Source organism: Emydura macquarii, unplaced genomic scaffold (genome assembly GCF_026122565.2).
Source record: "Emydura macquarii macquarii isolate MOO-44397 ecotype Brisbane River unplaced genomic scaffold, CSIRO-AGI_Emac_v2 contig_2452, whole genome shotgun sequence".
Lineage (NCBI taxonomy): Eukaryota > Metazoa > Chordata > Testudines > Chelidae > Emydura > Emydura macquarii.
In genome coordinates this window covers 1,788,981-1,801,683 of record NW_027132589.1, presented here as the reverse complement: position 1 = coordinate 1,801,683, position 12,703 = coordinate 1,788,981, and the positions used below count along the sequence as shown (strand labels likewise).

Genomic DNA, 12,703 nt, shown 5'->3' with positions numbered 1-12,703 from the left:
TTATTTTTGTTGTAACTTGATTAAAGATGTGGTTTGGTACATCTCCCATGTTGAAACTTATCAAATCTCTTTATGAGCATTGGCCAAACTTAAAATTACTAGAGCAGGTATGGTATGTTACACACTGGATGCTTTGTCCCTCTCTAGTGGTTAGTCTGCAGAGAATAGAACCCAGCATTGCTGTTAGCTAATGATACTCCAATAGCTGAAGTGGCAGAGGCCTGTGCCTTTTTACACAGGTTCACTCCTCATTGATGACTATTACACTTTTAATCTTGTTTTAAACACCTTGGGCAAGGACTCTATTATATTTTTGTTTGCCTGTGTGTGTGTGTGTGTGTGTGTGTGTGTGTGTGTGTGTGTGTGTGTAAAATGCATAAAGAATACATGATGGGGTGCTAAGTTGATTAAATTGTTATACATTTCTCTTGTCCTCCCCTATTGTTCTGCTTCCTATAGAGCTAGTAGAAATCTTGTGAGTTTTGATGGATTTTGAGCTTTTTAGGTGGGAATTTAGAACAAAACAAAACAAAAACCATAAACTTTTTCCCCACCAGCTTTCCCAGTAAGTTTTGCAGATCATCTCAAATGAGTGTCTATAAAACCTTAATACCATATTTTAACATGCACTGTATGTAATATGTCACATATTATACAAAAAATTAGGAATATTTTAGATATTTTAAAAAATAATTTGGGATTATTTCTTGTATCCCTTTGTTGGTAAAATAAAGTGTCTTAGATAACAAAAGTCCAACTATACAAATCTTGGATGGAGAAGAAAATAATAAAAAAATGTAAACCTGCTCTAAAAATAACATAAAATTGTTTTCCAGATATAAAATGTCACTACTTTGAAATGTTATTTCTTAGGGTCTTCCAGAATTAGAAGCAAGTGGGGTACATTTCCTTGGGAAGCTGGGAATTTCTCCTGGCCCATGCAAGAAATCTCCTGTTTCTAGCATTGCAGAATTGTGAGATATCAGGCCTTAAACATTTCACGACTGAATATTGCCTAGCTTGGCCAGTGTAATTTGTATGTATGGGTGGTGGAAAAGGACGTGAAGGTGTAATTCTCTATTTTGAGAATAGAAGAAACACTCTTGTGGTAAATTGATCTTAAACAATGATGGCAGTTTTGAACCTGCTTAGAGCCTACAGGGTTTGGAAACGTAAGAATGAATCCAAGTGCAGATGGATACGTATTAGTAGGCAGAGAATAGGTGAGGCAGTCAAAGGTGTATTATAAATGCAATTTAACACATGGCTCTGAAATTTATCATATGGCTATCATCTGCACACATGTGGTGTGTGTGTGTGTGTGTGTGTGTGTGTGTGTGTGTCATGCACATACACAATTTTCCCATGCAACATATATGTAACTGTTAACATAAGTAATTTAGGGATGTTTTCTTAAGCTTGTTTTTTATAAAGTATCTTATTTGCTTTGGAGTTTTTCTTTCTTTCTTTCTTTTTTTTTTTTGATTTTCCTTCCTCTCTCTTCGAATGTGTTTGTTTTTAGAAGAAATTCACAGATGATCATGATTTGCAGCATGAGTGAGAGAATAAGGGGCAGCTTTTTAAGAGAAACTTAAAAAAAATCTTTTCCCCCCCATTACAGATGCTCGAGATGCTGAGCAGCTGAGCAAGAATAACGTTACCCACATTCTGTCAATCCATGACAGTGCTAGGCCTATGCTTGAGGTAAGGGGGAAGGGGGAATCCATTACAGGCCATTATTTCATGTTCAGGTTAACTAGAGCTGTCAACCTTGAGCTAATTTGATCCTTATTAAATTGTTTGACACAAATTTTCGTATTTTCACTTAGAAACATTTGACAGTCATACTTTTGTGAGTCAGTCACATTTTTCATCACTGGTATTGTTACTACAGGAAAACCAGCTCTCAAAGGAGGATTCAGTTACAGTATTCTATTGATTGACGTGTTTTATTAGAGACACAAGGTGGGTGAGGTAATATTTTTTTATTAGACCAACTTCTGCTGGTGAGAGTGCACATTCTTAGCCCACTAGCAAAGGTAATTAAACTTTCTGTGTTGCTTTCTCAGATGTTTAAAATCCATTTAAAAAATAGCCCTTCATCATAACATGCCCCTTGCTAACAGTGCACAGCAAATTTTGTCAAGAAGCTTCCAATCCTAAAATGTAATTATCCAGGCTTGAAAAAGAAATTACCATTGTCTACTAGCCTGGAGGCAATAAACCTGTGCTGCTATACACCAAAAAGCCACTCATTCAGTTCATATGGGCAGATATTTGCCCCTTCTGTAAATTAATCCTTTCTTCCCCCCATGATACTTTGCATCTAAATATTGTGAACGTTGCTAACATCGAATGTGGCTGTTGGTGCCACTGCCACTACTACTCTCCTTCTGAGCCTACAGAGACTTTGGGGTTTTTTGGTCTTCTCCTAATGCCTCCACTGATCAGAGGCTTCTGCTTCTAGTTCCCCTCCCCTCCCCTCCCATATAAAGAGCAGTGGATTCAGCCATTCATTTGTGCAAAAATTCCACTTGCCCTGGCAAGCCAGTGAATAGGTTTTTTGTCTTTCATTTTTTTAAAGCTTTGGTCACATATAGATTTCATAGCTGGGAAAAGGCTAGTTAAAGGTGAACTGCAATTTGAAGATTGTCTTTGGGCTCAATACTGTGGGTCAGCAGAGCTAAAGCCGTTCAGTTTGTGTGCGTGTGTGTTTGACTTATTAAGGCGTGCCTACTGCAGGGTGATTCTAAAAACATTGAATTTCAAGATTGCTGTTCACTAGAGTGATACGCAGTTGCCTTCGCTGAGGATGTAATCACACTTTTATGTCTGTTCCGCATGTGTTTCCTCTGGGGTGTTGTCCTCTAAAATAAACAGAAGTTTGCTCCTGTCTAGTGTCATGATTTTCTAGTCAAGGTAGGGGAACTACTCATTGCAGAATCCAGGTGCAGGCACAGTATTCTCAGTCTGCGACCTCCTCTCTCACTATACTTGTTGTGTGGAAAACACGTGTTAAAACTTGTCTGCAGTGTTCTTTAAGTAGAAAGAAGATTGCAAGTTCCTTTTTTTTTTTCAGCTAAATTATTATTAACAACATTCTAATTCATGGTCTTAAGCCAGTATTCACTTGCAACTAAGTACTTACTTCGGACCGATGGTTTAGAAAACCTTTGAGTTACAGTACTTCCTTCATTATTTCCATTTATCTGTGATTACTTTGTCAGGTTGTAATTAAGCTGCGTTGAAAACAATGTGTTGGTACTCCGCAGGTTGTCTTGCTCTTGGAGCATTGAAAAATGGTGTGTCGAGTTTAGGCCTTATATAAATTATATTTTGTGTTTTTTAAAAAAGATTAGTAGCTTTATTCCATTTTTAGGGACTCACAGCTTGTTCTTGTGCCCACTGAAGTCAACGGCAAAGCTCCTATAGGCTTCAGTAGTGCAGTATTAGGTACTAAATTCTGTACTTGCTCTGTCAATGGAAATTCCACTGAAATCATTATGAGGTTCATGCATGGAATGACTGTAAAATCAGACCCTTAGTAAACTTTTCTGTTATATAGGTACTGTAGTCACCCCCTAAAATCAATGTAGTAGTTGAATTTACGATTTGCCAAAGTTGGTTTTTTTTATTTTTTTTTTCTATCCTAAGTATAAGAAATACTGCAACTATATCATTAAGCTTAAATAAAAAACTGGCTTTTCATTTTGTGTTTAAAGTGGCAAACACATAGTACATTAAAGTGATGGCTGTATTCAGTTTGATGCTCAGCAGTATGAAATAACACGTTATGTGAAAATGAATTTGAAGTTCTATTGACCGCGAAATTGTGTTTATCCTTTTAGTGAATCACACTTAAAGGGGCATTGTCACATAGGTTAGTCTCAAAATCTCTTACAAAACCTACTAATTTTTTTTGGAATTTCAATAAGAGCATTTTGTTTTGATGTAATTCTTTTGTAGCATTTTCAAATAAAACATGGTAGCACCTTGCTAGTGCATGAGAACCAGCAAATAAAACTGACCAGTCTAGTTTAATTGTCCATGTAGAGTGAATAAAAAGCAAACAGCCATGATAAATGGGGAATACTATATTTGCCATATATTCTAAAAAATCTAATTTTTACAATCTGATGTGTTAATAATGCAGATTTTAAAAATTATTTTTGACTCGAGAATGTTTGTGTATTTGAACAAACACCTTCTCAACTTACTTTTTCCTGCTCCGTTCCTTGTGTTTTCTGCACTGTTTGGAAATATGTAACTTCTGTTGCCCTATAGCTTGCCACATCAATAGAGGATGAGTGTGTGGTTGGGAAAAAAACTTGAAATGCTTTAATTTTTTTCAGAAGTAATTGAGAAACCAATAACTTTTCAATGAGATTTGCTTTCAGAAGTCCGTTCTGATAAAGTTCAACTCTCTAAATCCTCTTATGAGTTTGCTATTTCTAGATCACTAATTAACAAAGATTAAGCTCTGGAAGCTATTGCTGGCTTTCACAATGGAATATCGGCAGGCAATGTTTTTAAAAAGTAAGCACACAAGGAATTGTATTCTAGTTGTGTTTACAATAAGGCCTCAAAACAGCTTTTTAAAGGATTGTTCTTACTTTTTGTACGGAGTAGGGCTGCCAAATTGTAGGTAAGGTTAAGATTCTGTTAGGGTATTTTTAGTAAAAGTCAGGGACAGGTCGCAGGGAGTAAACAAAAATTCCTGGAAGACTGCGACCTGTCCCTGACTTTTACTAAAAATTCCCTGGAGGAGAGCTGCCAGGCTTGCAGCTGCTCCAGACCTGCCGCAGCTCCTGCGGCTGGGGCTGACCCAACCTGGGCGCTGTTCAGGTGGGCTGGACCCCGGTCAGCTGTTGGGCGGCCCCGGAGTTGGCAGCTGCTTCAGCCCTGCCCCAGAAATCCTGGAAAGTCACGGATTCTGTGACCTCTGTGGCTGAATCATATAATTAATTACAGGTATGTGGTGAAGCTTGACATGACTTAGATTGGAAATTATTTAACAGCACTATTAACTAAGCATTATTGCCTACTTAGTTTTTTTGCTCTGTGTATATAGCACTATTTCAATGTAAACTAGTTCTATCTTCTTAAAAATAGAGGCTGTAATTAATTGGAGTTTATGAAGCCCCATTATAGAAGCAATCCAAATGCTGAATGCCATCACCATACAGGTATCCTAACAATACATATAGGCATTTATAATTTAATAAGACATTCTTAAAAGTTTATTAGAATAAAACAGATGGAACTGGTTATGGTGGATCCAGCACAAAAGGAAGTAAAAGGTTTGATAAAGAAAGTGAACTACTTCAAATGAGTGCCCTCAGTAAACAGGGGCACACAGGCCACCATCTTCTACCTACCAGCATCATTTCTGTTTTTGCCTGGGTAAAGAATAGGTATCTCTGACATGTCAGCTTGGCAGTATCATTCGAGCATTCATCCAGAGCGGAGGCAGAACTTGTACGCTCACAGATGATTGTTCTTCGGATTTTATGTGGACATACAGATCTATCATAGAAGCTGCTTAGATTTCACTCCATCATCTCTCCAGTCTGCTGCTCGGATGGTTCAAATTCCGAATATTCATCCCAATGCTTTCTGGGCAAGGAAAATGGCAAGGAACTGGGGAGCAGGGAGTCTCCTCTAAAAGATATCTGTGAATGACCTGATGGATTCCATGGCTGGAAGGGGATGTCAGCTATGCCTTAGCATCAGTGCCTCTGATGCAGGGAGGAATGAGCTCTGGGGTGACACAGGTTTGGAATAGATTGAACGTCCACATGCACAGATTGATGGTCAGACCCCACCAAGTGGTGTGATCAAAATATCTGATCTTCAGACAAAACCCAGAGATGAGAACAAATGTGTAACCAGCCCTGAGGGAACTTTGCTCTTTGCGGTGGAACACCCAGAAAGTTCATGTCTTTCAGGAAAACTCAGGCCATTAGAGTTGTTGTCCACATGCACTCTGAAATCCCTGAAGACAAGAATCTACAAGGACTCCATTAGCAATGCCAACACATGCTTCTTAAACCAGATTTTTACAGCTATCACTTCTGTTGCTGTGGACTGAAAGGGGATAACAAGTTATTACAAGGGGCCTAATTGAAACCCTGTTGAAGTCTCTCAATTGGCATTCTTTGAATCTGTCCTACAGCAGATACAATACTGGCAGCAGCAGTACGAGCTTCCCCGACATTGTTTCACAGTGTAAATTTGTATTTTATTGCATTCGTGTGTTGCATTTATTCATTGGGGGTACTCAGGCCCTGCAGTGAGCAGCACAATGTAAATGCTGAGGGTATGTCTATACTGATGGCGGCAAAGTCGCTGCCGTCTGATTGACCTAGCTGGATCGATTGAGCGGTCAGTGAAGACCCACTCAATCGATCCAGAAGTCGACACTGGTAAACTACCCCCTCAAGTGGTGTAGCGCTGCGTCTACGGGAACGCGGTTCCCATCGGCACAGTGCAGTGAAGACACTGCGCAGAAAGGAAGCACAGCAGTCAACGGGAGTTACGCAAGCTACTCTGCGTAGCTTGCATAACTCCCGTCGACTGCCACTGAATTGCTAGGTCAGTGTAGACCAGGGCTGAGAGAGGGCATTTGAGTTCTTTTATTTTAACCAGTGCAGTTCTTTGGAGCAGGGCCTCGGTAGTTACTATTAGCCTGTCTTCAAGCATTAGCTTAGCCTGACAAAGAGAATGTTAGTGATTTCATCACAGTCTATAAGGACTTGCATAGGGAACAGAAATTCAATAATAGAGGGCTCCTCAGTCCATCCAACAAAGATATAACAAGATCCAGTGTCTGGAAGTTGGAGCTTAGACAAATTCAGACTAGAAATAAGATGCACATTTTTTGAACAGTGAGGGTAATTGACCATTGGAACAATTTATCAAGGTTTGGGATGGATTTTCGATGCCTAGGATTTTTAAATCAAGCCTGGAATTTTTTTTAGAAGATGTACTCTAGTTCAAACAGGGATTACTTCAGGGAAGTCCTAAGGGCTGTGTTGTACAGGAAGTCAGACTAGATGCTCCCAATCATCCCTTATCCTCTATTCATAGATTATATAGCCAGAAGTCACTCTTCATACCCTTTCAGTCCTTAGTCTATGTGATGAGACTGCTGATCAAGGTGCTAGTTAAGCTGATGTTGAGGCATCTGTGTGTATGTTGCGGCATCTGTCTATCAGGATTTGAATTGAAACCATCAGCTCTTTTTATAGAGTCCAACAAATGTTTGTCAGTTACCAGTACATTTTTATTGCTGTTAACCAAGACCAGAGGTGAAGCAGTAAGTGTATGAATCCTATTCCTGATCTCCTGAGGATATCTTTTCTACTGACATTAATTTACAATATTCTGTCATTTGCAGACTGGCCATGGTTCATTACAGCATGTTCTGTACTTTGTTGTAAAGACATAATTAAGATATTTTCATTTTATCAAAAGCATGGGTCTTGAAAGGAAGAGTAGCATGAGGTATTTTAATGTTCCAATTAAAGATTATCCATTGAGAGGGCCTGTAGCACTATCTTCTGTTACAGAAGGTTTGGATCTTCACCATTCTGCTCACAGTGAATTACATTTGAAGTTGGCCTTTGTGTAGGTTCTGCACTTTGCACACTTGTCTGATTTTTGTTTGCTTTCTGTTTCTAAAATAATAGATTTCTTTTTCATGGGTATTAGAAGAAAAAGTGATACGTAGTTGCAGTTGTTAATCTAAAACCATCCAGGTGAGGCCAAAGTAGTTGTGTTACATTTAAATCCCAGAAAACTGGACGAGCTTTTGGGTTTTTGAAGAGCACATAGCTCCCTTTACATTGTAGGCAACTGCAATACCTGTCTATAGCCAATCCACACACCAGTATGGTCTTTGGTCTATAAGATTTATCTAGCCTGTTTGGTGATACAAGTCTGCATAAGTGGTCCATCAATAAAGTAGTCCTGTCACTGGAGCTTCTGATATGATGATCAGTTTCTCTCTAGGGTTAATATAGTGATTTTTAAAGTATTATACTTTAGTTGATTAGCGTATAACAGAGTTATGAGTGCTGCTTAGGAAATACTTTATGGTTCATACTGATGAAACATCATCATTTTCCTTCACTAGCTCTTCTATAATGTAAATTTTGTAGTGTGGGTTTTTTCATTCTTTATAGTTAACCAGAGCACCTGCAGGAAGCAGAGTTATTTATTCTTTTAAAAAAACATTCGGATCCCATTCACTGTACCAATATAGATCTTCTGCACAGTATCTCCAGAATAGTGGTATATATACATTAAAACACTGCTTCAGGCTCCTTGAGTTTGCAGAAGTAGTTAATGCATGATTATTATTTTCAGTTGTGCTAGCAACGATGATGCTGGTTCATCAAGATAGTCTGAAGTGGCAAGAGGTTGACAGCATGTTAATGTGAACTCCGTGATTAAAATAATAGTTCTCCAACAAAGTGTGTGCCAAATCCTTTGAGGCCTGCAGTTAAGAGATGGTTTAGAATAAAGCCCATATGCTTTTTGAAGGTATTATTAAAAAATTGAAATTCAGCCCTATTGAAGCTAATAGAAAAGAACACAAACTATGGCAGGTAAAATATAAGGTAGGAATTAAGAGGAATAAGTGAATTGTTAGAGTATCTTTGGCTATTTACTCAAGTGTATCTTCTTTTTATATCAGACTCAGTAAGTGTGAGAGAATGAGGGGAAGTAAAAGGATGAGGACATTACAGAGAAGCTAAATGATTTCTTTGCGTCAGTTTTCACCATAGATAATATTGTGGACGTACCTATTCTTTTCAGGCACTGTTAGGGATTGAGAAGTCAAAAGAGGAGGTGCTGGAACAAGCTGATAAATGACAAAGTCACTGGGACTGGATGGAAGATCTAGGAGTTCTGAGGAAACTTAACAAAGTGGCTGGTCTGCTAACAAAAGCCATGCAATCTCTCTAAAACAGCTACTATCTTGGAAGAGAGAATGTCAGTTTGTCACTTTGAGCCCTGGTAATCGTAATGCATCGTTATGGGCCTACACTGAGATTTGATGTTCATGGAAGTTTCTTGAATTTCTATTTGTGACCAAATATTTCCAATATGAGACTTAAGGTGGTTGTACGCTTTACACCTTTTGGATTAAAAAAGGTAACTATCTTGGGTTCCTGATAGCCAGAGGCTCTAGCTAGTTTCTTAGCATAGAGCAGATCAGGGCTTCAACACAGTCTTTGGCTGATATTCCTGCTGCTGCCTAACCTATCCGCTCTTGGTGCCTCAAACATTAATGGGGCACGCTCAGCCCAGTGTTTCCACTGAAATATTAAATGGTCCTAGCGCCACTATATTTCAGTTTTCTAATACCCTATATTCCCTGTCCTGAAGCTTCCACGACCACCTTTAACTTTAGTTTTGAAACAGCCTCTTTCTTCCCTTGATGATACATTTTAAGAGATTTCCAAAATTCTTGGGGGGAAACCCTGGGTTAAGATGAAAGAAGCAATTTCCATCTCCCTAATTGATAGAACTACAGGTGCAGAAGGTAACGAAGCATCAGCATTCTCTCTTTTAGCTCTGTAATCTCAAGGGAGTATCCACGCTCAGAAACCAACCCACAAGTCTTTGGTTTGGACAAGAAGTGCATCATTGCTCTGACACATAATGGCTAAATAGGGAAACATTAGGAAACCAATCAATCGTGCATTTTTTGAGTTCAGCATCAGTCCAGATTTAGCCTGCTCATTGTGTAAACCTCCAGATTGTTAAAAAATACAGTTTCTGGACTTGTACAGCATATAGCAGCTCTTGAGATGCAAGGAGATATTTGTAAATAAATAAATCGGTTCTTGAGGAACCGATGAGAAGAAATATGAGTGGCATATTTTCTATACTGGCTCTGCAATCTTTCTGTATATAGGCCAAAGTCTTAGGGTGACTTTTAAAGAGTGCATTCTGCTGGCAAGGCAGCATACACAAATTTTAATTTCCAAGTCATTAGTTTGTTAGCACAGTGAAAATTAGTTCTTCCAGTTGTTAAATCAGTAATTAGTCAGTTTGAAACTGTTCTGCTTGAGTATCTCCCAATGGGCTCCTATGTCACCAGTGTCACAAATTCGATCATCCTTCGACAATCTGATCAAAATCCAGAAGAAGCTCAGAAGTGTCCATTTGAAACAGAAATGTAATTTTCATATATGTTTCACAGTTTATTCATGGTAAGAAGAGTTTCCCCACATAGGAAGTTTCAAAAGACTGCTGAGCAAAATAGCTACCATTTTTCCCCCCAGTGTTTGTAGTGCCAGAAGACTCCTTTATTTAAAATACAGTCCTGTCTGACTTTGGCTTAGTTCATGAGGAATTGGGAACTCTGACCTGACTTCTCAGAAGTGACTAGTGATTTTGGATGTCCACTTTGAGACACCTGAAGGAGGCCTGAATTCTAGGAAGTGCTGAGCACTCACCCTTGGTATCGGGTCCCTGTAGTGTCTCAAGTTGGGCACTCATCGTTACTCATCTGTGGTAGAGATTGCTGAAGTGATATACCGAATAAGTTCATCCTTTAGTTTCCCTAGTTATTCCATCTTCTAGGCCAACACCAGCCTCTTGTTGGGTAGCACTGGTGGAAGGGAGACTGTAGAATCTTACCACTAATGAAATACCTCTACTAGGGGTTAAGCTGTTGAAAGTATGGGTCAGTACTGACCCATACTTTCAGTTTTCATTATTGTCAGTATTCAGGTATAACCCTCTTGAATATCATGTTTACTGGAATACAGTGAGCCCTTCTAAATCTACATAGGAGAAGATGTGGTAAGTGTGTTAATTTCCATGTCTAAAAATACTGCTTATCTACCAGTGTTCCCACTAACTGAATAATGGCCTGGGATACATTAGTTGAGTTCGATTGCAGCACCCAGACACCCCCAATTTGTGTTAGGGACCAGTTATGCGAGGTGGTGCTCAAACAGTTAGGCAGGCTTGGTCCTGGCCCTGAAAAGTTTACAATATAAGCACACAGGCTAGGTGAACAGTGACAAGGAACCACAGGATCAGAATTAAAAGTAACTTGTGCAACTCTGTCTAAATAAAAATCTTGTCATTAAAACCTTTGTTCAATTGCTGCAGTGCCCTGATAGTGCTCTCTTTGTTTAAGGTATATCTGTTTCTGATCTTAATGATTCATTTATTTTTTAAATCTGAAAAAACGTCATAAGGATGCTATTTAGGATCCATAGGGAATCAAGTGCTTTGAACATAAATATTACAGGATCTTCCAGCTTTAGTAGTTCAGATTCCCCAAAAGCCAATTTCATTTATTTGATACTTTCAAAAGCAAACATGAAATAACTACAGTGTGGTCAATGAATATTTATTGCTGAAACATAAATGTTTTTTCTATGAGTCATTAATAAAATTAACAGCATTTGTAACTGCTCCAGAAAGTAACTGAAAGGACAAACAACGGTTGAATGGTTTTCAGTTAGGTGGTTCTGTAGCTGTACTGGACAAAACTTTTGGTAACCTCTTGTTGGTTTGCCTTGAGGAAACCTTATCTGCTGGCTGTTTCCCACTTTAGCTTTTTTGCTGAAATGCCCCTAAACAAAAATAAGTGCTCCCATCCTCATCTGTTGATCTGACAAGTCAGATTAACACATGGCTTTTGACTAACCTGAAAGAACTTGCCAGGTGCTAGAGGTTTCCTATTTGCATCTGGGTTCACAAATTTAAGCTGAGGGGTTTTGGTTTAGAAAAAAAAAAAGAATTTCTTGGAAGTCGTTGATGGTATCTTTACATAAATTTAAATACCGAGAAGTTTAATGCCAAAAATGTAACATTTATCTTTAAAAAAATAATGATTTTAGAATAGAAATTGTGGTGGTGTTTTTGGACAACTCCAAGCTTCGTATTTTTCTCTTTCTCTCTGACACCTCCCACCACTGATTGACAATGGAGGTGTTAAAGTTACAAAACTCAGGAGAACTTTCAAAGGGGATACAGTATTGAAGTTAAACTCTATCTTGGTTAAAACAATGAGAGTCCTGTAGCACTTTAAAGACTAACAAATTTAATTTCTGCAGGCATAAGCTTTCGTGGGTTGCAGAAATTAAATTTGTTAGGCTTTACAGGACTCTCGTTGTTTTTGCTGTATACAGACTAACACAGTTACCCCTCTATCTTGGTTGTAACTTCACATTGAGTCTTTGTTTTTAAGTCCTATAACCCTTTCCCTCCTCTCTACCCCGCATGTAGTGTTGCTAGATTACTCAAAATCGTTAAAGCAAAAACACCCAAATACCTTACTAAAGATTTTTTTATACCTCTGAATACACCATACAATACTATTGATTTAAATTAATTATTTATTATTAACTATTAATGAAATCATGCATCATACTTAGTGAATTCAGAATGTGTCTTTGATTATAATAAATTATCTTATGCTTGTAACCTGAAGAAGTAACAGGACATACATGTTTTGTCATGCTTCTATAAGCTTATTCTTGGTGGAGATTCTTGGTATTGCTTTTGTCAAGATGAAATCTGCAACGTGCTGTTTGGATTTCCCATTCTGACATGCAGACCTGTTATCTCAACTGCACTAGATGTGGTTGCATCATTTTACTACTGCAAAGTCATCTTCTACATAGGAAAATTCAAATGCCAGTTGTTGTCTTGTTTAGTTGATAAATAA

General features: G+C 38.3%; 1 protein-coding gene across 4 annotated transcripts in view; it reads left to right on the top strand.

Moving 5' to 3' along the window:
• Positions 1 to 12,703, top strand: part of DUSP22 (dual specificity phosphatase 22) — a 52,235-nt gene that overhangs the window by 16,762 nt on the left and 22,770 nt on the right. For 2 of the 4 annotated variants that reach the window (XM_067562598.1, XM_067562597.1), the window contains exon 3: positions 1,622 to 1,704. The exons of the other annotated variants lie outside the window; for them this stretch is intronic. In XM_067562598.1, coding sequence (XP_067418699.1) covers positions 1,622 to 1,704 — 83 coding nt within the window. The remainder of the gene's footprint in view (positions 1 to 1,621; positions 1,705 to 12,703) is intronic. 4 annotated transcript variants of the gene reach the window in all.